The sequence below is a fragment of the Capricornis sumatraensis genome, chromosome 8, assembly GCF_032405125.1.
Source record: "Capricornis sumatraensis isolate serow.1 chromosome 8, serow.2, whole genome shotgun sequence".
NCBI classification, from domain to species: domain Eukaryota; kingdom Metazoa; phylum Chordata; class Mammalia; order Artiodactyla; family Bovidae; genus Capricornis; species Capricornis sumatraensis.
The window spans coordinates 26,137,108-26,163,910 of NC_091076.1; the positions used below are offsets into that span (position 1 = coordinate 26,137,108).

Consider the following 26,803-nt stretch of genomic DNA (forward strand, 5'->3'; position numbering starts at 1 on the left):
GCGACCTTGTGGACTGTAGCCCACCAGGCTCCTCCGTCCATGGGATTCTCCAGGCAAGAAAACTGGAGTGGGTTGCCATTTCCTTCTCCACCTATGCCTCATAAAATAGTATTTATTGGCATTATTAAAATAATGAAATAAAGGTATATTATTCTATAGCTTTATAGTTTCTTTTGAAACCACAAATCAAGGTCAGAGTATTTAAAGTGTCTATAAAGTAAAATTAATGGTATTTGTCAACTGATTTGACCTGTTGATATGCTACTTCTATTAGACAAGTATATAGTAGTTCTTGATAACTATTTGGAAAGTATTAAGGTTTTTTTAAAGAAACTGTATTTGATACCTGTATTTTAATTAAGTGAATTTATCAAAACTTCTTGGAAAGATTGAGTTTTGCTTTATAATTATCTATAAATTTTGAATAACAATTCTAGCAAAATAGCTAGAATTAGGGCGCTTTTAGATTTAATGTTGTGATTTCAGTTCAGAGCCTGTGACAGTCACTGTTGGCAGTTTCTCTTTTGCATCTAAAACAGTATGTTGAGTTTTTTCCTGCTAAGGTTGTCTTCTAACAATTCTTGATCGTAATACCCTTATTCTTCTTAACAAAGTAATGTGTATCAGTACTCTGATTTCCCTTAAAAATTGAGTGAGAAGGAATGAATTTAGTTACATCTAACTGAAAACCTAACACCTCTTTAAAGACTACAGAAAGGTGCTTTGGGAAAGTGCATTTGAGGCATCTGCCTGACAGCAGCTTAAGTAGTTTGTACTAAGTATTGCCTAATGTAGCCCTTATTTCTCTAAGGATCATTTTATTTTTCTTGGGAAATGCATCTTTTAAATTACCCCAGATTACACTGTAAGCAAACTAAAAAAAGACCTTACTAAAACTTCCTGTCACCTCAGTTAACCAGCTGATAGTTCTTGACCAGGCTAGCAGAATTATCCTTCTGGATATTGATGTTTCAGGAACTTTGAAACTTGAAACACTGTCTAGAAGTATTAACTGTCATTCAGTTGCTCAGTCATGTCTGACTTTTTGCAACCCATGGACTGCAGCACACCAGGCTTGCCTCCTTCGCTGTCTGCGGGAGTTTGCTCAAACTCATACCCATTGAGTTGGTGATGCCATCCAACCATCTCATCCTCTGTCCTCCCCTTCTCCTGCCCTCAGTCTTTCCCAGCATCAGAGTCTTTCCCAGTGAGTCTGCTCTTCACATCAGGTGGCCAGAATATATGAGTTTCAGCTTCATCATCAGTCTTTCCAATGAATATTCAGGACTGATTTCCTTTAGGTTGGACTGGTTTGATCTTGCAGTCCAAGGGACTCTCAAGAGAAGTATTAATATGAAATTGAAATCTTAGAGCCAGTTGCTGCTGCTGCTGCTGCTGCTAAGTTGCTTCAGTCGTGTCTGACTCTGTGTGACCCCATAGATGGCAGCTCACCAGGCTCCTCCATCCGTGGGATTCTCCAGGCAAGAACACTGGAGTGGGTTGCCATTTCCTTCTCCAATGCAGGAAAGTGAAAAGTGAAAGTGAAGTCGCTCAGTCGTGTCTGACTCTTGGCGACCCCATGATTGGTACAATAACAAAAACCTGACTATGTTGAGTGAATTTATGAGATTGTCACGATTATGATGTGAGCTTTATTGAAAGCTGTGCTGGTCTTGGGCTTGTTTCCCTAAGACTCATTTTACACCCTTCTGTTTTCTGCTGTCTGATGGAGATGGGCTAAAACTGCAGGTGGCTTTTCCTCGGCTCCTGTGACTGCCAACTTCAGTTGGACTTGGGAAATCTAATGGGAGAAATATCAGTAACCTCAGATATGCAGATGACACCACCCTTATGGCAGAAAGTGAAGAGGAACTAAAAAGCCTCTTGATGAAAGTGAAAGTGGAGAGTGAAAAAGTTGGCTTAAAGCTCAACATTCAGAAAACAAAGATCATGGCATCCGGTCCCATCACTTCATGGGAAATAGATGGGGAAACAGTGGAAACAGTGTCAGACTTTATTTTGGGGGGCTCCAAAATCACTGCAGATGGTGATTGCAGCCATGAAATTAAAAGACGCTTGCTCCTTTGAAAAGAAAGTTATGACCAACCTAGATAGCATTATTAAAAAGCAGAGATTGGGGACAGGATGAGAAGGGGACGACAGGATGAGATGGCTGGATGGCATCACTGACTCAGTGGACGTGAGTCTGAGTGAACTCCAGGAGTTGGTAATGGACAGGGAGGCCTGGCATGCTGCGATTCATGGAGTCACAAAGAGTCGGACATGACTGAGTAACTGAACTGAACTGAATGGGAGATTTATGAAAGGAGAAGCCAGGGCATTTTCTTTTTTTTGCCTCTGGTGGTGTTGCTGGCAGAAATTGTTTCTTTTGTGGCTCCAGTTCCTACCTGACAAACCTCTCATAATTCCCGCATCCACTGTGTAACCCTGACCCTGGGCTCTTGTTCCAGTACTTTTTTATTCTGGGGGTTTGGTCAGGAATGATCTCTGCCTCTATCAGGAAGGCAGTCACATAAGCAATACAGAGTCACTGGAACCCGATATGAAAAGGGTGCGTTCTTTGCAACTGAGATGCTTTCAGAAACCCTTCAGAAAGGGAAAAAAATACATGTGTCCAGCATGTGATGGCTAAGAAATTTCTTTTTCTCCGCACAAAGATGTAATTTTAGAGTTTGCATTATCTTGCTGTCAGCCTTTCCTTGTATGCATCAGTGAGGTTGGTGTCTAGCAGATTTGTTAAACACGTTAGAGGGAGCATTTGACACTGTAACTTACAGCAGTCATAGAGTCATCTTTGTGGCTTGGCAATATCATTTATAATATATTCTAGATCCTCTCCTAACTTTGGTACACATATTAGAATTTCTGAGCCTGGATGCTGGAAAATTCTAATTACGTAACTAAACAAGAAGCAAGTATGCTTGCTAAAATACAGCCAACATTTTTTCAGATATTCCTACTTAAACCCAAGTTGTTTAAACAATGATTTTTAAAGCCACGTTTTCTTGAACTGGCATTTTAGAATTAAAATACCTTGCATTAGAATCCTGTCTTTGGAAGTTCCTTTCTTTTTTTTTTTTTACATACAGCAGTAGGGATGCAAAAATTAAAATAATTCAAATTTAAACTATGGCGTAGTGTTTTTTTTTTTCTTTTTAAAAGTGTTTTGAACCAGAAAGAACCAAAAAAAAAAAAAAAAAAAGAATGTACCTTGAAGAATTGGACACAGATGTTTAATGAACTTGTAATCCAATATAGCAGTGTAGGCATCATATATTGTAGAGATGTACATCTGTTTGCTTCGACTGTGGTCCACTAACTCTTTCATGGCTTAATTTAGATATGTTTTTTGTCTGCAGATGTTCATGAACTTTGCTTTTATTTTGCGAGATGTTCTCAGATAAGAATGTGTTTTTAAAACCCAAATCGTTGTTAGCGTGTCATTTAATAAACTTGCCTCTTAGAATTACGAGTTTCCATATTTAGGTCTCTCTTTAATTTTACATTTTTATTTCTATTGAATGAAATTTCTAAATAGATAAAATTGCTATTGGTTAAATAGAAAGTTTATATAGATGTTACTATGCATGCCTATGAATATCTGTTCTCATATTTTACATTTTATTGTACCAATAGAGCCATTCTTTATGACCTGTCATTACTGATGGCCTAATAATGCTGTTCAAAGTAAGCATCCTTGATTCTTGTCCTATGAGCCAATAAGCCCAGATAGACTGATTTGATGTTGTTGTTTGCCATCTAGGCTTTCAGCATGTTCTCCTTACAAATGTTTACATAGATAACATCGTGGCACTGCATAATACAATTGCCAGAGATGAATCTTGTTTGGACATGTTATTTTGTGTCATCAGGACCATCAGCAAAATTATATATTAGGTGAACTTTAAGTTACATTGTCACGATCACATACTATATACATTCAAATTGTCCATTGTGATTTTTCTGTCTAGGCTTGCTTTTCACAGAAATGACCTAAAATTTTCTCAGCTTTCCCATCCCATTTTACCACCACCGGTGTCTGTGTAGTGTGTATGCATGTACCACCCACACCGACAATAATGGGGTACCTTTCGTTCACACTTAATACTCTTTATTGTTGGTAAATAGCTTTTCAGGATTTTATCACTTTAGACTTTATCACTTAGAAACATGACTTGTCATTTGGTTTATCAACACTGTAGAATCTCGGCTGTGAAGCGTGTCATAGGTTACATTTTCAACTGTTGAAATGTGTTTGTTGTTTTTAGTTTGGTCTGGCAGTGAAGCCATGCCATGTTAGCCAACTGCCATGAAGATTAGGTGGCCTTTCCTGATTTCTCTTCTTACCTTAAATGATGTAATAATAGTTATGTAAGTAGTTTAGTAAGTTAGATAAGCTAAATTAATCTTAGTGTTAGAGAAAGTATAAGAGATTGATTCGCAACACAAATTTTTAATTGTATAGGTACATTTTTGCCTTTCCAGTCCCTGATAAGAAATATGCTTATGACCAGAATTTAAGGATTTTTTTAGTCGTCTTTTTTTTCTCTTTTATGTATATTACTCTGAAAAGTTTTAAGCAAAATAAAATTGTCTATGTCTAGTATGTATTTTGTTTACTTAAAAGTAGACATAATCTAATGTCCAGTGGTTCAAGATAAGGAATGTAAGATGTAACTTTGAACTTTATATTCTCTGGTCAATCTTTCCCCTTATTTTTCTTATTTCTTTTGTTGTCCCATCAGAGAAAAAGTCATCTTTTCATTGCCTGACTTCTGGTATTTTTTAAAATCAATCAGTATGATAATAATTAAACAAACAAGTGCTTGCTTAATCACTTCAGTCGTGTCTGATTCTGTGCACCCCTTTGGACTGCAGCCTGCCAGGCTCCTCTGTCCATGGGATTCTCCAGGCAAGAATACTGGAGTGGGTTGCCATGCCCATGTGTCCTGCATTGGCAGGCATGTTCTTTACCATTGGGAAGCCAATAAACGCTTCAAAATAAAAAATAAGGTAACTTGTTGCATAAAATTAATTGTAAAATATGTTCTTTTGATTACAGAGACTACTGTTGTTTTAATGTCCTTTATTTCTCTTTCTAAAATCATGTTATTTATATTTTTGACAAATAATCTGTCTTTTAATGGGATATACTGATGATGAGAGAAATCTGTGTTAGCAGATTGACTTATTTCATTTGATGTGTTCTACCTTCCCTGTCTGCCAACTTGCCACAATTTCTGCACGACTCATTTCAGACATCACCTCACCTGTGCAGCTTTCCCTTTTTGCACCTTGATCACATAAATCTCTTTCCCCCTTTCTTTGCAATTTAGTTTAAGCTTCTATTATATACTTTTACAGTGTATTAGTATTAATTGTTCATAAACCTTTCTCCATTCTCTGAGACTGGGAACCAGGATTTACTTGATATGGTCAGAATTTGTCAAAGGGATCAGTATGAGTAAATGATGAGAGAATATTTAAGAGAACTTTTCCAGACAGAAATTCACTGGCCACAGACACAATCTTATTTATAATTTTCTATACATCAGAGGAAGGCACAGATGAAACAGAGTTAAGAATATTTATTGCTCTAGAGTCAGACACCTGAATTCTTGGTGCTCTTTTGCTGCATCTTGGTTTGTTACCTTGGGTATATTACTGAACCTGTCTGTGCCTCAGTTTCCTTCTCTCTAAAATGAAGACAGCAATTGTACTTACCTTATAGGGATTTTGTGAGGATTAAATGAATTAATACATGGAAATTTCATAAAACATTCTGGCACATAATATGCTATGCTAAGTCGCTTCAGTCATGTCCAACCCTGTGCGACCCCATGGAGCCCACCAGGCTCCTCTGTCCACAGGATTCTCCAGGCAAGAGTACTGGAGTGGATTGCCATTGCCTTCTCCTTACACCCTAGAGAACAGACTAAAATGGTAAAACATGGAAAGATAAAGTTGAAATAATAGAGATTGTTTGCTCACTCTTCATATGCCTCCAATGCGGGAGACCCGAGTTCGATCCCTGGGTTGGGAAGATCCCCTGGAGAAGGAAATGGCAATCCACTCCAGTATTCTTGCCTGGAGAATCCCATGGACGGAGAAGCCTAGTAGGTTACAGTCCACGGTGTCACAAAGAGTCGGACACGACTGAGCAACTTCACCTTCACCCTTCACCTTCGTACTCCTTAGTTAAACCTCACTCTCATGTCTCTCAGCAGGTAGGGTCTTTTTATTTTAAAAATTATACTGTCAAGGATTTTTATCTTACTGTAGCCAAAATTAAGAAATATCCAGAATATCAGAATATCAAAAAAATTCTTTTACATATCATTAACCTCCAACCATAGTTTGTCACTCTGGCCCTCTGACCCTTTATCTACATTTTATACACACATACATGTATGCATAAATATGCATATAGAGAGAAGGCTAGAATATATTTTTATATTTGCATAGAAATAAGCATTTATTATACAAATAAGAAATCAAAACTAACCTACCTTAGACTCTTACAGTTTGGAAATTCTATGACTGATCAATTTATAACAATCCTTATTTAAAATTTTTCAAGACTATGCTGGGCTAAAAAGTCTAAAAATTGGTTTATCAAGGCACCTACTGTAGTATGGCTAGATACAGGGCACCTAGTGAAATCTGGATTTCTGAAAAAAATAACAAATAATTTCGTACTGTAGGTATGTCTAAAATCCAGATTTTGCTAGGCATCCTATTTTTTTATTTGCTAAACCTGACAACACTAACCTACGGGCTCCTATAAAGATATCCCTTCCAATAAAAGAAAAAAAAAATTATTGGCATTTCTTGCTATGTCAAACAGAAATGAGCCAGTATATATACAGTGCCAAAACTCAGTGTGAAACTCAACCACATTAAATCAGGAGTTTCTGATTATGATTAATTCTCTTTTGAAAAATAGCTTAAGTTTTTTAAAATTCTGAGGGAAAAAAGGCGTGATTTTTTAAAAGTCAGCAAGCTATATATTTCTCAGTAATAAACACAAAAAGTATATTGAAACTATATTTCCACATGAATATAAATATTAGGTATTCAGTTGTTTCCTTGAGAAGTTGTTGAGGTAGACCAGCTATTTATTCACAGGCACCATGAAGTATAAAAGTGACAAGTCATGGCATCTGTTTAATTCAGTACATGCCCTCATGTTCATATAGACGAATTACCTCACAGGATTACTTGTCAAAGACACACGGAGGGACTCCAGGTACGTGAAGAGTCTCTCATCTGCAGACCCCATCTTCAGTTCATAGATGAATTCCTGAGGTGAGATCTGTCGATTACTCTTAAGACTTCATTTTGAAAGTTGTACAGACTTTTAAGGACTCTGTAACTAAAGAATGAGCTGCTTGAGTAGATTATTCAGTTAATAAAAGCTGGAAATGATAATATATGTGAAATCAGGAATATTAATACTTGAGGGAAGAACATACTGGGTGCTTCTCTCTTAGCTTTTGAGCCCTTTGTAAAAGCAGAAGACCCTCTATTTCCATGGCTAGTATTTACTAATTGACTCTGCCTATAATGAATGCAAAGAAATACAAACATCAGCTGATGAATGTGGATTATTGGGGTTGGGATTTTTTATATTTTTCTTCATATTAAAATGTATTATATGTATATTTCAAAAATAATTATCAGTTTGCTGCTCTGTAAATAAATTAGAAGCTCTGGCCTGGAAAATCCCATGGGTGGAGGAGCCTGGAAGGCTGCAGTCCATGGGGTCACGAAGAGTCGGACACGACTGAGCGACTTCCCTTTCCCTTTTCACTTGCATGCATTGGAGAAGGAAATGGCAACCCACTCCAGTGTTCTTGCCTGGAGAATCCCAGGGACGGGAGAGCCTGGGGGCTGCGGTCTATGGGATCGCACAGAGTCGGACACGACTGAAGTGACTTAGCAGCAGCATACTAATATTACATGATTATTTCAGGTAAAGTACAAAATATACATTCAGTAGGCTTTTTTTTTTAGTATTTTAAATATTAACAGAAATAGTTACAGTACTTGAACACTGAATCAGAAATTGTGGTTTGTAAGTATTTTTTTTCTTAAATTTTTTTCTTTATTCTGAATTAAGAATAAAATGAAAACAGTAAAAATATAATTAAGACTAGGCCTCTTATGTTCAGTTATTTCAGTTTTATAATCTTTACCTATGTTCTTACTTGCATTCTTAATCGCTTCCCAGCCTCTCCTTTATTTAATATTTGTTTAGATTAAAATTTAGATCACACTCTGCAGCCATTTTATTTGTTACTCTAGAGAGGAGGCTGTTTTAATAATCTTGAAAGCTATAGGAGAAATTTAACCCTTTGGGGCTTGAGACCAAATGTAAGTGAAAATATTTAGTCCTTTAAACAAAGTGTTTATATTGAAACACTTATGTATTGTGGATAAAGTTTTTGCTTTTGAAATATATTTTAGATGTTTTGTATCTCTTTCATCAGAGTTCTGGAAGTGGCAGTTACCAAGAGATTCTGTGCTCATATATGATTGATTGGATTGGGTTTATTTGTTTTTGGCTCTCCATAATTCCCTGTGCCATGTTGCATTCTACTTGTGCTTAAGTCCTGTATGCATTACTTTAAAAAAAAATCATTTTGCTCAATAAGTTGTAAATTATTTTAATTATGAAGGTAAAGGGCATAAGTTACTCAGGAGTATGAATCAACTGTCCTTACAAAAATTTTTCAGTATATTAGCCAGAGAACAGGAAGTTTTTGTTAATTTTGATTTCAAACTCTAAAATTGTATAACAATTTAAAAAAATTTTTTTTCAATAATACTGTTTACCTTTGCCAGGGAATGAAAGTAAGCTCCTAAAATTTAACAGTTTACATTTGCAAGCAGATGGGTGTTCATTACAAGCTCTGTTTCATGTAACTGAGTTGGCTTAGTCATAATTATTATAATAATTAATATGAAGTGGTTCTACTTAAGGATTATCCTGGGACAGATATTTGATTCACATGCCATGAGTAATCATATAAATTCCACCAGTTTATAATAAATAATCTTGCTCCAGTGCTTCACAACATGGATTTAGAAAACCTCTAATCATGTGATTGAGAAATGACAAATTATATCTTTATGAAGCTTCAAGGGGGGGCATCATCATCATTTTTGTGGAGCGAAATACAAAATTCTCACAGCCTCTTAAAACACCTACCTTTCATACTTTTTTGAGCCCTTACAGAGCTGATTTTAGTTAAGTACTCCCTAATTCCTTGGAATTTCAGTTCATTCTCTTGTGCTATTCTTAGTACTTCGAGGGACAAGTTAAAGAAGCCATGATTTTCATTACCTTAGGAGGTGGGTCATAGAGGATCTTGTTGTGATTTATGTCCAAGAGTGTTCTGTTTATGTTTCTCTCTAATAGTTTTATAGTTTCTGGTCTTACCTTTAGGTCTTCAATCCATTTTGAGTTTATCTTTGTGTATGGTGTTAGGAAATGTTCTAATTTAATTCTTTTACACGTAGTTGTCCAGTTTTCCCAGCAGTACTTATTGAAGAGACTATGTTTTTTCCATTGTCTTAACATATTCTTATTATATATCTTATAATATATTCTTATTCTTAATATATCCTCCTTTGTCAAAGACAGGTTGTGCCTAGGTATGTGAATTTATCTCTGGGCTTTCTATCTTGTTCCATTGGTCTGTATTTTGTTTTGTGCCAGTACCGTACTCTCCTGATGACTGTAGCTTTGTAGTATAGTCTGAAGTCACGAAAACCAACTTGATTCTTCTTTCTCAAGGTTGCTCTGGATGTTTGTGGTCTTTTGCATTTCCATACAAATTGGTAAATTTTTGTTCTAGCTCTGTGAAAAAATGCCATTGTAATTTGATAGGGATTGCATTGAATCTGTAGATTGGTTTGGGTAGTAGTCATTTTCACAATATCGATTCTTTCAATCCAAGAACATCGTATGTCTCTCTACCTGTTCATTCATGTCTTATAGTTTTCTGTATACAGCTCTTATGTCTCCATAGATAGGTTTATTCCTCAGTTCAGTTCAGCCACTCAGTTGTGTCTGACTCTCTGCAACCCTATGGACTGCAGTACTCCGGGCTTCCCTGTCCACCACCAGTTCCCGGAGCTTACTCAAACTCATGTCCATCAAGTTGGTGATGCCATCCAACAATCTTATTCTCTGTCGTCCCCTTCTTCCACTTTCAGTCTTTCCCAGCATCAGGGTCTTTTCCAAGGAGTCAGTCATTTGCATCAGGTGGCCAAAGCATTGGAGCTTCAGCTTCAGCATCAGTCTTTCCAGTGAATATTCAGGACTGATTTCCTTTAGGATCTCCTTGCTGTCCAAGGGACTCTCAAGAGTCTTCAACACCACAGTTCAGAAAGATCAATTCTTCGGCACTCAGCTTTCTTTATAGTCCAGCTCTTCTAGGTGTCTTTTTTTGGTTGTTGCAGTGGTGAGTGGGTTGATTTCCTTAATTTCTCTTTCTGAGTTTTCATTGTTAGTGTCTAGGAATGCAAAGGATTTTTGTGTACTGATTTTGTATCCTGGGACTTTACTGTATTCACTGATTAGCTCTAGTAATTTTCTGATAGTATCTTTAGGGTTTTCTCTGTATAGTATCATGTCATCTGCAAAGAGTTTTACTTCTTAAAAAAAATTGCAGCAAAGGAAGGCAAAAAACAAGATAAAAAGGCACCCCTCAGAATGGGAGGATATAATTGCAAATGAAGCAGTTGACAGAGGATTAATCTCCAAAATATATAAGCAGCTCATGTAGTTCAGTATCAGAAAAACAAACAACCCAATCAAAAAATGGGCAGAAGACCTCAACAGACATTTCTCTAAAGAAGACATCCAGATGGCTGATAAACACATGAAAAGATGCTCAAGATTGCTCATTATTAGATAAATGGAAATCAAAACTACAACAGGTTTAAATGAGCTTATAGCTCATTTCAGCATTGTCTTCTATAAAATTTCTGTTCATTTCTTTTGCTTATCATTCTGTTTGTGACTTTTGTCTTTTTATTTTCTGAAAGAGTTTCTTATCTATTACAATTATCACACTGTTACTTGGCCTACTCTGTCTTTTGCTTCTCTTTATTTTGAGGCTCATAATAGAATGTTTCTTTCTGTCTCCTGTGAAGTTAGATATGGCCCTGTGACTTCCCTGATCCCTGAGTGATTATAATAAGCAATGTTTCTTGTCAATCTGTCATATCGGAAAGAAGTCTATTTTGGTTTTAGTTGGTTATTTGGGTGTTTGTTAGTGCAGAGTAACCTAGCTTGTCTTGACAGATACATTATTCTCTATCAATTATATTTGTTGGCAGTTTGTGGCTTGTCATTTTTCTCTTTTTTTTGGTGTAATTTGATGAATAGACGTTCTTAATTTTGTGTATCAAATTTATCAAACTTTATGGTTTGAGTTTTTTGTATCTTGTTTTAGTAAATCTTTCTAAAATTACCATTGTATATTTATTAGACTTCTCCATTTTCCATGCCCCTTCACCTCTTTCATATTTTCTAATGTTTTGGCTTTCTGAACTGCACTCTGGATAATTTTCCACCTGGTTTTTTCTGAAGTTATTTTTCACAGTCGGTTAAACTCATCTGTTTTTTATATCCTCTTCTAGATTTTTATTTTTAATTGAAGGATAGTTTGATTTACAGTATGGTGCTATTTACAATATGTGTGTTATTTACAATATTGTGTTACTTTCAGCATGGTGATTCGTGATTTTTGCAGATTATATTCCATTACAGGTTATTATAAGATAATGGGTATAATTCATCTGATATATAGCATTTCCTTGTTGCTTATGTATCTGGTGGCTCATATGGTAGAGAATTTGCCTGCCAATGCAGGAGACCTGAGTTCGATCCCTGGTTCAGGAAGATACCCAGAAGGAAATGGCAACCCACTCCAGTATTCTTGCCTGGACAACTCTGTGGACAGAGGAACCTGGCGGGCTACAGTCCATGGGGTCACAAAGAGTCAGACTTGACAGTGACTAACACTTCACAATTTGTATCGGTTAGTCTGTACCCCTAATTTGTCCCTTCTCCTTTTTCTCTCTTTGGTGATCGCAAGTTTGTGAGTCTATTTCTGTTGTGCATATACATTCATTTGTGCTATTTTTTAGGTTCCACGGATAGATGATATTATATAGCATTTGTCTTTCTCTGACATTTCACTAAGCATAAAATTCTCTAGGTCTGTTCATGTTGCTGCAAATGGCAGTGTTTCACTATTTTTTATGGCTGAGTAATATTCGTGTGTGTGTGTTTCACATCTTCCTAGGCCAGTCATCTAGTGCTGGGCACTTGAATTGCTTTTGTGTCTTATTGTTCAGTCTCTAAGTCATGTCTGATATTTGCAACCCTATGCACTGCAGCACTCCAGGCTTCCCTGTCCTTCAAAATCTATGTCTGAAGTATTACAAATAGTGCTGCTATGAACATTGGGGTATATGTATCCTGTTCATTTAGTGTTTCTGTTTTTTTCTGGATATACACCCGGGAGTGGAATTGCTGGATCTTATGGTAGTTCTGTTTGTGATTTAAGGAACCTCCAGTCTGTTTTGTATAATGGCTGCACCAATGTACATTCTCAGCAACAGTGTAGAAGGGTTCCCTTTTCTTCACATCCTCTTCAGCATTTGTTATTTGTAGACTTTTTGATGATAGCCATTGTAACAGATGTGAGTGATATTTATTTCATTGTGGTTTTGATTTGCATTTCTCTAATAATTAGCAACATTGAACATCTTTTCATGTGCTTGTTAGCCATCTTTATGTCTTATTTGGAAAAATATCTATTCAGGTCTTCTGCCCATTTTTAAATTGGATTTGTTTGTTTTAATTTTTCAGTTCTTCTAAAACTGAATCATACAAACTAGTCACAGATTTAGTACTCAGAAGTAACCACTTTCCCCATCACAACGTTTTACTCTACTCCATGTGGCTTTAGTGGGATTGTCATGGTGGAACACTCTCTCCTTCCTTTCCTCCCTTTTTCTGTTCTCAGGATCTTAGTTGGAATTCAAAACAGGAAAAAAATTTCCCTATCAGTGTTTGACTTAAAGATTTTAGAATTCATTGAAAATGATCTCTTAGATTCATTATTTCATTAGAAATTGCAAAATTGTGGTATTCTATCATTTGTTCTTTGTTACTAAGTACTTTCATCAAATACTTGGTTATGAACTATAGTTTATAGTTGAAAGGGCAATAAATGCTGGATATTTTCTATGTAACATTTTTAGAATAATGAATTGTTCTGCAGCATTTTCTAAAGAAATTTTTGGAGGGTTTTTTTTTTTTGTAGTGTCATTATGAACTCATATTTGATGTGTTTTGAATCATTGTAATTATTATTTTGATTTTTGAATTGGCCCATGTTTAGCTAATGATAAGCATTTGAATTAACCTCTTAGATCCCTTTAACAATTTCTAGTTATCCTCAGTATAATGATGAAAAGAAAAAATGTATGTTTGTATTTCAGATTATACTTTCTGCTGGTATAAAACTCTTTACAGTCACTTTATACTGCCTAAACTTGGAAGGAACCAAAGAATCCTGATTCTTTCACTGGGAAATAGTATCTAGAGATCACAGTCTGGGATCTAGGAGTGCTCATTACTACTGGACTGTCATTGGTTGTATGTTATTCTTAGTAGACAGATATAGCTATTTTTTTAAAATTAAATTTTTATTTTTACTTTATTTTACTTTACAATACTGTATTGGTTTTGGCATACATTGACATGAATCCGCCACGGGTGTACATGAGTTACCAATCCTGAACCCCACTCCCACCTCCCACCCCATATCATCTCTCTGGATCATACCCATGCACCAGCCCCAAGCATCCTGTATCCTGTATCGAACATAGACTGGTGATTCGTTTCTTACATGATAGTATACATGTTTCAATGCCATTTTCCCAAATCATCCCACCCTCTCCCTCTCCCTCAGAGTCCAAAAGTCCATTCTATACATCTGTGTCTCTTTTGCTGTCTCGCATACAGGGTTATCATTACCATCTTTCTAAATTCCATATATATGTGTTAGTATACTGTATTGGTGTTTTTCTTTCTGGCTTACTTCACTCTGTATAATCGGCTCCAGTTTCATCCATCTCATTAGAACTGATTCAAATGTATTTTTAATGGTTGAGTAATATACCACAGCTTTCTTATCCATTCATCTGCTGATGGACATCTAGGTTGCTTCCATGTCCTGGCTATGATAAACAGTGCTGCGATAAACATTGGGGTGCATGTGTCTCTTTATTTTTTTAATATTAAAAAAAGCCTTGAATTTACACTGATATTTCCAATTTAAGATTATGGAATTTTTAATTCTTTGATTTTATACTGTATCTCTTCGTAGAAAAATCTTGATTCTTAGAATAATAATTGCTTATTTGTTCTATCATATATCTATATAATAGTTTCAAAAATTTTATATGAATTTTACTAGTAACAAAATTTGTAAATGAAGTTTTATAACTTCACTTATGATTTCCTTATATTTTCTTTTGTCCTAGAATATATATCTCATGAGAAATACATAGTCTAAATACTGTGTTTTAAAGTTACTTGAGGGGGACTTTCCAGGTGATGCAGTGGTAAAGAATCTGCCTGCCAGTGCAGGAGATGCAAGAGACATGGGTTCAATCCCTGGAGTAGAAAATGGCAACCTGCTCCAGTATTCTTGCCTGGAAAATTTCTTGTACAGAGGAGCCTGGCCGAGTACAGTCCGTGGAGTCACAAAGAGTCAGACACAACTGAGCATACACACACAGTTATTTGAAGTAATGAGTTTCCTTTGGTTATGTAACCAACTTGACATACCTTCAGATGTATTTGTTTTCTTTCTCCTCAGTTTGGAAGAATTGCTTTTTTCTCTTTTTAGTTTAAATTTATGTTTTAATTACAGAAAAGTTCAGTGATTCCATTCTTCTATCCCTTAGTTAATAGATAAATTTTTGTTTCCTTTTTAGCTTTTGGCTTATTTTTAAAATATTAGATATGTATATATTTACATTTTTACCCTTGTGTTATGGAGAGTTAACATACTCTGTGTATTGTTCTATGCTTTGTGTAAAATTAAAAATTTTAAATTATATCTTGACCATCGTTCTGTATCATTGTAGAGAAATACTCCTCATTCTTTTCTATGGCTGGATAATATTCCATTGTCTAGATAAATGTAATATAAATAACTAACATTCATGAAAATTCTATTATTCTTTTGCTATTACAAATAAAAATGTATTGCATATTCTTATACATTATTCATTTTATTTCATGTTCCTGGAGGTGGGATTGATGGGTCAAAGACTTAATGCATATACAGTATTAACAATTTTTACCAAATTCTTCATAGCACTTATCTTACCATTCTGCTTTCTTGCCAACAGTAGTATGAGAATTCCTGTTTTTTCAGTCTTACCAACAAAGTATTTTGCAGAATTACTTTTAAATGATTGAAGTTTTTCCTGCCACCTGGACATTGTAATTTAGCGTGGTGAATTAACAAGAGGACTAGCTTATGTTAAGAATTACTGGAAATGGTGTTGGGGTGGGGAGATGACGTATTTGACCATGGTTCTAAACTGGGTTGGCAGGGAGGGGGCAAGGTGGCAGCAGATGAGATTTTAAGTTTATATTTACTCTGCAGATATATTTGGTTGTCTCTGTTTTGTTATTTAGGATCATTTCCTTTCCTATTCCTCACTTGGGCTGGACGATAGGCTTTATCTCCTGTTTCCCAGTTTATTCACTTTATAATAGCTTTAGCAAATGACTCTCAAGGTGACAACTAGCTTACTGATGCATCTAACTAGATGGTCTGTTTTTTTTCTTCTGGTATATATGTTGAACTCAGAGGATCAGTAGCTCCTAAAATGCATTTTTGCAGGAAACAGAATGTGATCTTGTTCTTCAAGCCTTGAATCCATGCTGTTAATAGAGTTCATCTTTCCTGTAGTCTCAAATATCTATAATTTATGAATATTGTATGACTACTCTGTTATATAAATGTAACTTAATATGTCAATAATTCTCTTTAATAAAAGAGTTAGCAAGTAATTGTTTTATTTTTATAAGTAGAATATCCAGTTATAATTAACAATTTTTTTCAATCACTGTGGGGAATTGGGAATATTGTTTCAGAAATTCACATATATCTTTCTCCAAAGAAGGCATACAAGTGGCCAGCAGGCACATGAAAAAATGCTCAGTATTACTAATTATTAGAGAAATGAAAATCATAACTACAGTGAAGTACACCTCACACCAATCAGAATGGCCATTATCAGAAAGTCTACAAATAAAAATACTGGAGAAGGTATGGAGAAAAAGGAACCCTACTACACTGTTGGTGGGAATGAAATTGGTGCAGCCCCTATGGAGAAAAGTATGAAAATTCCTTAGTAAACTAAAAATAGAGTTACCATACGATCCAGCTATGCCACTCTTGGGCTTATAAATCTGGAGAAAATTCTAATTTGAAAAGATACATGTACCCCAATGTTTATAGCAGCACTATTTATAATAGCCAAGTCATGGAAGCAACCTAAATGTCCATTGACAGATAAATGGAAAAAGAAAAAACTGTGTGTGTGTGTGTATGTGTGTATACACATAATGGGATATTAGCCATTAAAAAGAATAAAATAATAATGCTATTTGCAGCAGCATGGATGAACCTAGAGATTATCATAGTAACTGAAGTAAGTCAGGTAAAGACAGCTCATCATGATACTATTTATATGTGCAGTCTAAAAGAAATGGGGCGGGGACTTCCCTGGTGGTTGAGTGGTTAAGACTCTGTGCTTCCAACGCAGGGGATGTGGGTTCAATTCCTGGTCAGGGAACTAAGATCCCATATGCCACGTAGCAAGGCCAAAAAATAAATTAAAATATTAAAAAAATAAAAAAATAATAAAAAGAAATGGGGCAAGTGAACTTATTTACAAAACAGAAGTGACTCATAGATATAGAAAACAAACTTATGGTTACCAGACGGGAAAGGGGTTGACATATACACACTGCTGTATATAAAATAGATACACCACCGGGACCTCCTGTATAATGCAAGATATGCGCATGTACACGCCCAGTCGCGTCAGACTTTTGCAGCCCTATAGACTAGCCCGCCAGGCTCATCTGCCATGGGATTTTCCAGGCAAGAATCCTGGAATGGGTTCATTTTCTCCTCCAGGGGTCTTCCAGACCCAGAGATTGAACCTGCATCTGCAGCATTGACAGGAGTATTCTTTACCACTGAGCAACCTCGGAAGTCCATAACACAAGGAGCTATATTCAGTATCTTGTAATCTGTAATGGAAAAGAATATGAAAAAGAATTTGGGATTAGATTTTATAGGCTTGTTTAGTTTTTGAAATAATCTTTTATTTTTATCTTTAAATCCATATTATTGCCTGTTTGTCACTAGACTTTCTACAGATTAGCTTTTTGTTTTATTTTTGCTTTCCCCTAGCCTCAGTTTTTTAACTAGCTAATTCTGCCTAAGAGTGTATCAGTAATTCAGTTATTTGAACTGAAAAAAAAAAAAAGTCAGGAGAAGCACCTTATTCTGAAGATATCACAACTTTCTTTTTATCGTTAGTTTTGTCTATTCCAAGAATAGATATCATGAACAGGCATTTAAAAATAAGGTTCCATTATTCATTTCAATGAATAATGTTAATGGCTCTTTTAGTTCCAGATTTGATCCAGTGTGTTCCTTTTGTAGTAATTAATTTTTGAAGTGTAAATGCAAATTTTAATTTTAAAAAATGAATGTCAATTTGGGAAGAAGAGTACTCCATGAGCATCATGGGAGAAAGTACAGAGTATAATTCTCTTCCAGATGGCACCCCTACAGGTAAGGCAGCAGCCTGTGAAATTACAGTCTGAATCACACTGCAGACAAGCAGGGCATTTGGAGCAAAGCCTTGTGATATCAGTAATAAATGACTTGGTTCAGAACCAAGGACAATTCCCAGGAAATTAAAGCCCATTCTGTCACGTAGGGAGCCTATAGTAAAATGAAGTTTAGCAAAGTGGAAAGTTGAGAGAAAGGACAATAACTGTGAGCAGTCCGTATATGAATCTTTTCATCTGCTAATATACTTAACTAGACATTTTAATTTATCTCACAAGTAATTAAGTTTTGTTTCTACATATATTCATAGATTTTCTAAAGTAATATTTTTCACAGTGAATGCTGGCTAACAGCCACTTGCCAACTAAGCTTTCACTCTGAAATATTATCAATCAGGTACCTGTTGTAAATCTAATCTTGTTTAATATGTGCTGGGTATTTTTTATTTCAGAACGCTTGAGTCCTTAATTACAAACATAATATAATACAAATGTGTGTGGTAAGTCATGTCTGACTCTTTGCCACTCCATGGACTGTAGCCCACTGAGCTGCTATGTCCATGGGATTTTCCAGGCAAGAATACTGGACACTGTTGCCATTTCCTTCTCCAGGGGATCTTCCTGACCTAGGGATCAAACCTGCATCTCCTGTATTGGCAGGGGGATTCTTTACCACTGAGCCACCTGGGAAGCTCCGTAATATAATATGAATACCAAGTCTTGTTTTTACTCAGGTAAATCAATAAGAAGCAACATAGAATAGATACTCAGAACTTGGCCTCTATAGTCAGATGGACCAGGATTCACATTTTGACTTGTTCAACTGTTTCTTTAACTGTGAGCTGTATTTTTTAAGTCTCATGATTTTAGGTTATTTAACATTTCTAAGCCTTATTTTCCTTGTCAACTGAATGAAAATAATAACATGTGCTTTAGGGATGAATTTAATAAGATATTCCATAAAGGCCACATAATATTACTATGATGATATTTACCACTATTAACATTTGAAAATTAATTTTAGAAAGCAAAACAGCTTTTTAAAATAACCAGTTCTTGTTAAAGTGCCATGATAAGAGTACAAAGCAGAATAAAGAGGTGGAGTTTGGTGGGGAAAGAAGATATTTAATATGGAGAATCCAGAAAATCCTTTTTGAGGAGGTAGTAGTTGAACAGATAGCCAGATACGAAGTGAAATAAATGACTAGTAAAATTGTCAGTCTTCATCAAGTATTAAATAATGTGGCTTGAGTTTTCCCTGGTGGTCCAGTGGTTAGAGGGGCTTCCCAGGTGGCTCAGTGGTAAAGAATCCGCCTGCCAGTGCAGGAGACACAGGTTCAGTCTCTGGGTCAGGCAGATTCCCCTGGAGGAGGAAATGGGAACCCAGTCCAATATTCTTGCCAGTATAATCTCATGTCCTGAGGAGCCTTGTGGACTAAACAGTCCATGGGTTTGCAAAGAGCCAAACCCAGCTGAGCATGCACGTATGCCAGTGATTAGGACTCAGCGTTTTCACTGCCAGGGCCTAAGATTGATCCCTGATAGGGGAACTAAGAGCCCACTAGCTGTAAAATTAGACCATAATAATAATAATGTGGCATATTTAGTAGATGGGCTAAATATGAATATGTGTAATCCATTGTTATTTTGAAGAAATGCTGTTCTACTGATTTGCTAGTTCAGTTGATCTTTACCATAAAGTTTAGAAAAGTACTCTGACAGAATAGAGCCCTTGTCGTATACTTATACTAGAAATATCTTACTGTTGTTCAGTTGACAAGTTGTAATCCGATTCTTTGTGACCCCATGGACTGCAGCAAGCCAGGCTTCCCTGTCCCTCACCATCTCCTGGAGTTTGCCCAAGTTCATGTCCATTCAAATATCTTGCTACAGAAATGAAGAAAGGTATTATCAGAAATTGATATAGGGTCTTCCCTGGTGGCTCAGTGGTGAGGAGCTCGCCTGCCCGTGCTGGAGAGAGGTTTGATCCCTGTTTGGGAAGATCCCACATGCCACAGAGCAGTTAGGCCCATTTGCCACACCTCTTGAGCCTGTGCTCTAGAGCCTGGGATCTGAAACTACTGAAGCGACCCCCACCCCCGCCCCGCCCCCGAGCCCCTGCTCTGTAACAGAGCCACCACAGTGAGACCGTGCACCACAGCTAGAGTGGACCCTGCTTGCTGTAACGAGGGAAAAGTGCAGCAGTGGACATCTAGCACAACCAAAACAAACAAAATTATTAAAAACACCAAAGTTAAGTAGATTTAAAGTATTGTTTAAAGTTATACACCAATGAAGAGAGAAAAAGGCAGGGAAGGGAATGGGGAAAGAAGGAAACCTGCTTCTACCATTTTAGCCCAGTTCTATCCCATAGTAGCAGACCCCCTATGACTTCTGCCAAAATAGAGTTGTGTGATATAGTCTTTAATAGGTTTTATGTGTTAACTCTGTGCCAGGCACTGTGCTAAATCCTTTACATGTATCAACAAAAACATTTGATCATTTGCTTTCAGAAATTCTCCCACCTAATAATGGTGGCTCGCTCTAAAAATTGTGACATAAAGGCGTGGCATCTAGGAAAGGATGTTCGTGCTTCAAGGGATGATTATCCTTCCTTTGTTTGCTTGCCCGCTATCTCAGGTTGAGTTTGGTTAGCAGCATTTGGAATTGAATCTTAAAGCCAGTGTTTATGATAGGATCTGAAGATTGTCCAGAGTTATTTTTCCAGTTACATATCCTAAAATAAGTCACTTAACCTCACTAGTACTGATTTCTCTGATGTGAAAATTACGTTGTTTAAATAGTTAGAACCTCAGAAGCGCTTTCTGATATTGTTTGATCAGGATTCTGGGTAATCATTCTGCGGTATGTGGAAAACGGTTTATTGATATTTTTTATTTTGAATGAAAGTAGACATATAGGAAATTAAGTATAAATACCAAACTTCAGAGGATTAAGAAAAATTGACATTTTTAACCCAGGGGAAAAAAATCTGAGAACCTTGAAGTTTGAATTGGCACTAATTTGGCCAACTTGATCAGATTATTTTGATTGGGCTTAAAATTTTGTTTATGAATTTCAAAGAGATTTCAAGGATTTTAAAGAAGGGTCTTTTTATTTTTTGTATGCACACACATATACATAGTCTTGGATAGTCTGGAAAAAAGTGACTCCTGGGGAAAAAAGAAGAGGAATTTTAGTTCTGAGTCAAGGATTTTTAATAAAGGACCATTCACTAAGTAAATACTATATGATTCTGAAGAATCTGGTAAACCTTCGTTCTCTAATGTATTAAACATAATTTTAAAAATCTCAGTAGCCTTTACAAATATAATTTTTTAAGTACTCATTTTTTTTAGTTAAACTGATAAGTTGATTTACTGCTGTAAACCCTTTTACATTTATTAACATATTTAGGTCTCGCAACAGCACTATGATATAGAATACCATTGTTATTGTCACTGTTGTTATCATGCATGTATGCACGCATATTCAGTTGTGTCCAACTCCTTGAGACCCCACGGGCTGTAGCCTGCCAGGCTCCTCTGTCCATGGGATTTCCCAGGCAAGAATACTGGAGTGGGTTGCCATTTCCCTCTCCAGGGGATCTTCTGGACCCAGGGATTGAACCTGGGTCTCCTGCACTGCAGGCAGATCTTTACTGTCTGAGCCACCAGGGAAGTCCAAATCCTTAATTTTCCTAAGTAAACACATTAATAAGAGTTTTGTTGCTAAGTCTGTGTTTTGTAGGCAGTTATTTTCTTATCAATAAATTAGTGAGTTGGGGGGAAAAGGTAAATGCCAGTGTAGAGTTGCTAGCAGCAATTTAATTAGGTTCCATTTTAAGTGATTCAAACATGAGAACTGTGTTTTCTGTAAATTTAAATTTGCTGTTTAATCTCTTGGGAAAATTACCCATTCAGGCTTTGCAGATTTTTCTGGTTGTATAGAAACCTTTGAAACATCGTTCATTGTGTTGTATATTGATCTTGTTAGACACTTAATTTGTGCACAGAGCAAATGAATGAAAACAGTTTTGTTTCACAATGCTGAGTGAGGGTAACACTGATATTTGTTCACCTTTAGCAATAATTCATTCATTCATTCATTCTACACTCAGTCGTGTCTGACTCTTTGCGACCCTATGAATCTCAGCACGCCAGGCCTCCCTGTCCATCACCAGCTCCCGGAGTTCACTCAGATGTCCATCAAGTCAGTGATGCCATCCAGCCATCTCATCCTCTGTTATCCCCTTCTCCTCCTGCCCCCAATCCCTCCCAGCATCAGAGTCTTTTCCAGTGAGTCAGCTCTTCGCATCAGGTGGCCAAAGTACTGGAGTTTCAGCTTTAGCATCATTCCTTCCAAAGAAATCCCAGGGCTGATCTCCTTCAGAATGGACTGGTTGGATCTCCTTGTAGTCCAAGGGACTCTCAAGAGTGTTCTCCAACACCACAGTTCAAAAGCATCAATTCTTTGGCGCTCAGCCTTCTTCACAGTCCAACTCTCACATCCATACATGACCACTGGAAAAACCATAGCCTTGATTAGACGGACCTTTGTTGACAGAGTAATGTCTCTGCTTTTCAACATGTTATCTAGGTAGGTCATAACTTTTCTTCCAAGGAGTAAGCGTCTTTTAGTTTCATGGCTGCAGTCACCATCTGCAGTGATTTTGGAGCCCCCCAAAATAAAGTCTTGACACTGTTTCCACTGTTTTCCTATCTATTTCCCATGAAGTGATGGGACCAGATGCCATGATCTTCGTTTTCTGAATGTTGAGCTTTAAGCCAACTTTTTCACTTTCTCCACTTTCACTTTCATCAAGAGGCTTTTTAGTTCCTCTTCACTTTCTGCCATAAGGGTGGTGTCACCTGCATATCTGAGGTTATTGATGTTTCTCCTGGCAATCTTGTTTCCAGATTGTGCTTCTTCCAGCCCAGCGTTTCTCATGATGTACCCTGCATATAAGTTAAATAAGCAGGGTGACAATATACAGCCTTGACATACTCCTTTTTCCTGTTTGGAACCAGTCTGTTGTTCCATGTCCAGTTCTAACTGTTGCTTCCTGACCTGCATACAGATTTCTCAAGAGGCAGGTCAGGTGGTCTGGTATTCCCATCTCTTTCAGAATTGTCCACAGTTTATTGTGATTCACACAGTCAAAGGCTTTGGCATAGTCAATGAAGCAGAAATATATGTTTTTCTGGAACTCTCTTGCTTTTTCGATGATCCAGCAGATGTTGGCAATTTGATCCCTGGTTCCTCTGCCTTTTCTAAATCCACCTTGAACATCAGGAAGTTCACGGTTCACGTATTTCTGAAGCCTGGCTTGGAGGATTTTGAGCATTTCTTTACTAGCGTGTGAAGTGAGTGCAATTGTGTGGTAGTTTGAGCATTCTTTGGCATTGCCTTTCTTTGGGATTGGAATGAAAACGGACCTTTTCCAGTCCTGTGGCCACTGCTGAGTTTTCCAAATTTGCTGGCATATTGAGTGCAGCACTTTCACAGCATCATCTTTCAGGATTTGAAATAGCTCAACTGGAATTCCATCACCTCCACTAGCTTTGTTCGTTGTGATGCTTTCTAAGGCCCACTTGACTTCACATTCCAGGATGTCTGACTCTAGGTGAGTGATCACACCATCGTGATTATCTGGGTCATGAAGATCTTTTTTGTACAGTTCTTCTGTGTATTCTTGCCACCTCTCCTTAATATCTTCTGCTTCTGTTAGGTCCCTACCATTTGTCCTTTATTGAGCCCATCCTTGCATGAAATGTTCTCTTGGTATCTCTAATTTTCTTGAAGAGATCTCTTCTTTCCCATTCTGTTGTTTGCCTCTATTTCTTTGCATTGATCACCAAGGAAGGTTTTCTTATCTCTTCTTGGTATTCTTTGGAACTCTGCATTCAGATGCTTATATCTTTCCTTTTCTCCTTTTCTTTTCTTTTTTTTTTTTTTTAATTTTATTTTTGCTTTATTTTACTTTACAATACTGTATTGGTTTTGCCATACATTGACATGAATCTGCCACGAGTGTACATGAGTTCCCAAACATGAACCCCCCCTCCCACCTCCCACCCCATATCATCTCTCTGGATCATCCCCATGCACCAGCCCCAAGCACCCTGTATCCTGCATCGAACATAGACTGGTAATTCATTTCTTACATGATAATATACATGTTTCAATGCCATTCTCCCAAATCATCCCACCCTCTCCCTCTCCCTCAGAGTCCAAAAGCCCGCTCTACACATCTGTGTCTCTTTTACTGTCTCGCTTGCAGGCTCATCATTACCTTCTTTCTAAATTCCATATATATGTGTTAGTATACTGTATTGGTGTTTTTCTTTCTGGACTCCTTTGCTTTTCGCTTCTCTTCTTTTCACAGCTATTTGTAAGTCCTCCTCAGACAGCCATTTTGTTTTTTTGCATTTCTTTTCCATGGGGATGGTCTTGATGCCTGTCTCCTGTACAATGTCACGAACCTCCATCCATAGTTCATCAGGCACTCTATATCTAGGCCCTTAAATCTATTTTTCACTTCCACTGTATAATCATAAGGATTTGATTTAGGTCATATCTGAATGTTCTAGTGGTTTTCCCTACTTTCTTCAATTTAGTCTTGAGTTTGGCAATAAGGAGTTCATGATCTGAGCCACAGTCAGCTCCCGATCTTGTTTTTGTTGACTGTATAGAGCTTCTCCATCTTTGGCTGCAAAGAATATAATCAATCTGATTTCGGTGTTGACCATCTGGTGATGTCCATGTGCAGAGTCTTCTCTTGTGTTGTTGGAAGAGGATGTTTGCTATGACCAGTGCATTTTCTTGGCAAAACTCTTTGCCCCGCTTCATTCCGTATTCCAAGGCCAAATGTGCCTGTTACTCCAGGTGTTTCTTGACTTCCTACTTTTGCATTCCAGTCCCCTATAATGAAAAGGATATCTTTTTTGGGTGTTTTAAAAGGTCCTGTAGGTCTTAATAGAACCGTTCAACTTCAGCTTCTTCAGCGTTACTGGTTGGGACATAGACTTGGATAACTGTGATATTGAATGGTTTGCCTTGGAAACGAATAGAGATCATTCTGTCGTTTTTGAGATTGCATCCAAGTACTGCATTTTGGACTCTCTTGTTGACCATGATGGCTACTCCATTTCTTCTAAAGGATTCCTGTCCGCAGTAGTAGACATGATGGTCATCTGAGTTAAATCCATATTAGCAATAATAGGGTTTACTATATGCTAATAAGCACTGTACTGAAGACTTACTTTTCCATACTGTTCAGGGCTATTGGGAGATGGGTCCCAGAAGAAGACTAATAGAAACTGGCTTTGATCTCTCACTTATAATTACTTTATCATTTCTATAATAAACTGTGTAGCATACTGCTAGAATATGCTGTGTATGTGACACCGATACAGGAAGCCCTCTACATACGAACCTTCAAGTAGCAAACTTTGAAAGATTCAAATATGCCCAGCTATCACACTGTACTACTGTACTTTTCAAGTTGCTTTACTGTAAGAGTAACAACGTTTTCTTAATTTTTTGTTTTTTGTTTTATTGTATGAAACATATTATAAACCTGTTACAGTACAGTAGTATATAGCCAGTTGTGTTAGCTTGTTACTTAGGCTAACTTTGTTGGATTTACAAATCGGACTTACAGCCGTGCTCTCAGAATGGAACTGGTTCGTATGTAGGGGACTTACTGAAGTGGTGAGTTATCTTTTCATTTGTGCTGTGATTATCCGTTTTTGGTGAAGAAGTCAGTGGTGTTCTCCAGAATCTGGAGTACACTGGGGCCAAGTTTCACGCAGTGTGTTTCAGACAGCAGAGTTCTGCAAGATGTTGATATATGTTACATAGAAAAAGAAAGGTCTCTAGTCAAAAAGTGGGAAATATGCCATACTCTTCACTGTAACACTTTTCAGAACTTGTTAATGTGCTATTTTGCATTATGAATCTCTCTGAGGAGAATAGAGCATCTGCTCTTCCTCACCTCTTTGATTAAAAGTCCCCTCTCGTCTTTTTTTAAAAAACTCTCTAAAGAGATTGTCTTTGGGCAGAAAATAACTTTGGGAAAAGATATTCTAGACCAGTTTCTCAGCCTTAGCCCTATAGACATTTGAGATCAGACATTTGTTTGTTTGGGGGGCCATCCTGTGTCAGTAAAAGATGTTTATCAGTAAAGGATGTTTACCTCCTAAATAGTTGTGACAATCAAAAATGTTCTCTGAGGGCAAATAGGACAATTGGTCTAGATTCATACTGCAATATTCCAGGAAGTTATATAATATTAGTAATTTCTATGTGAAACTTTGCTTTTAATGGGGAAGAAGCAGTAGTCTAGGAAGTGGAAGCACAGGTGGAGAAGGTTCATTACATTCTACTATAATAAACATTCTGGATCCACTTTGTACCCTGGCTTGATTTAATTATTACATGGGGAATTTCCTGCAAAAAGTAATTTCAAACTTTGAAGACTATTATATTGTAGAGTCAAAAAATTATTTTTTGCTGAAATAGTAGCCTAGATATTTAAAGTTATCTGCTTATGATGATATTGCACATTTCTGAAAACATTTTTTCCTTTTTTTTAAATAGGGCTATTTTCTTCTCTTTGAGTCTATGTTAGATTCTGTCCTTTATGCAAAGAACAAATACTTGGCAAAAGGAGGATCGGGTGAGTATAAAATTCTAGTTTTAGTAATCTAATTTTAGTCTGGCAGAACCAAATGAACCTTTGGATTTCAAATAAACTATGCATGACTGAGAAAGTTCCCAATAGAGATGAAAGATGTTTCCATTAGAGGAAGGTTTAAGACATTTGTTTAGTGTACTGTTGATAGTAGAACATTATAT

The 26,803-nt window shown here is 36.8% G+C and overlaps 1 protein-coding gene and 1 non-coding gene across 3 annotated transcripts in view; both read left to right on the top strand.

Moving 5' to 3' along the window:
- Positions 1-26,803, top strand: part of PRMT3 (protein arginine methyltransferase 3) — a 133,169-nt gene that overhangs the window by 46,823 nt on the left and 59,543 nt on the right. For both annotated transcript variants that reach the window (XM_068978225.1, XM_068978226.1), the window contains one exon: positions 26,546-26,624. In XM_068978225.1, the coding sequence (XP_068834326.1) occupies positions 26,546-26,624 (79 nt within the window). The remainder of the gene's footprint in view (positions 1-26,545; positions 26,625-26,803) is intronic.
- TRNAG-UCC (transfer RNA glycine (anticodon UCC)) lies at positions 16,857-16,929 on the top strand. The gene has a single exon. It is a non-coding gene; the product is annotated as a tRNA-Gly (tRNA).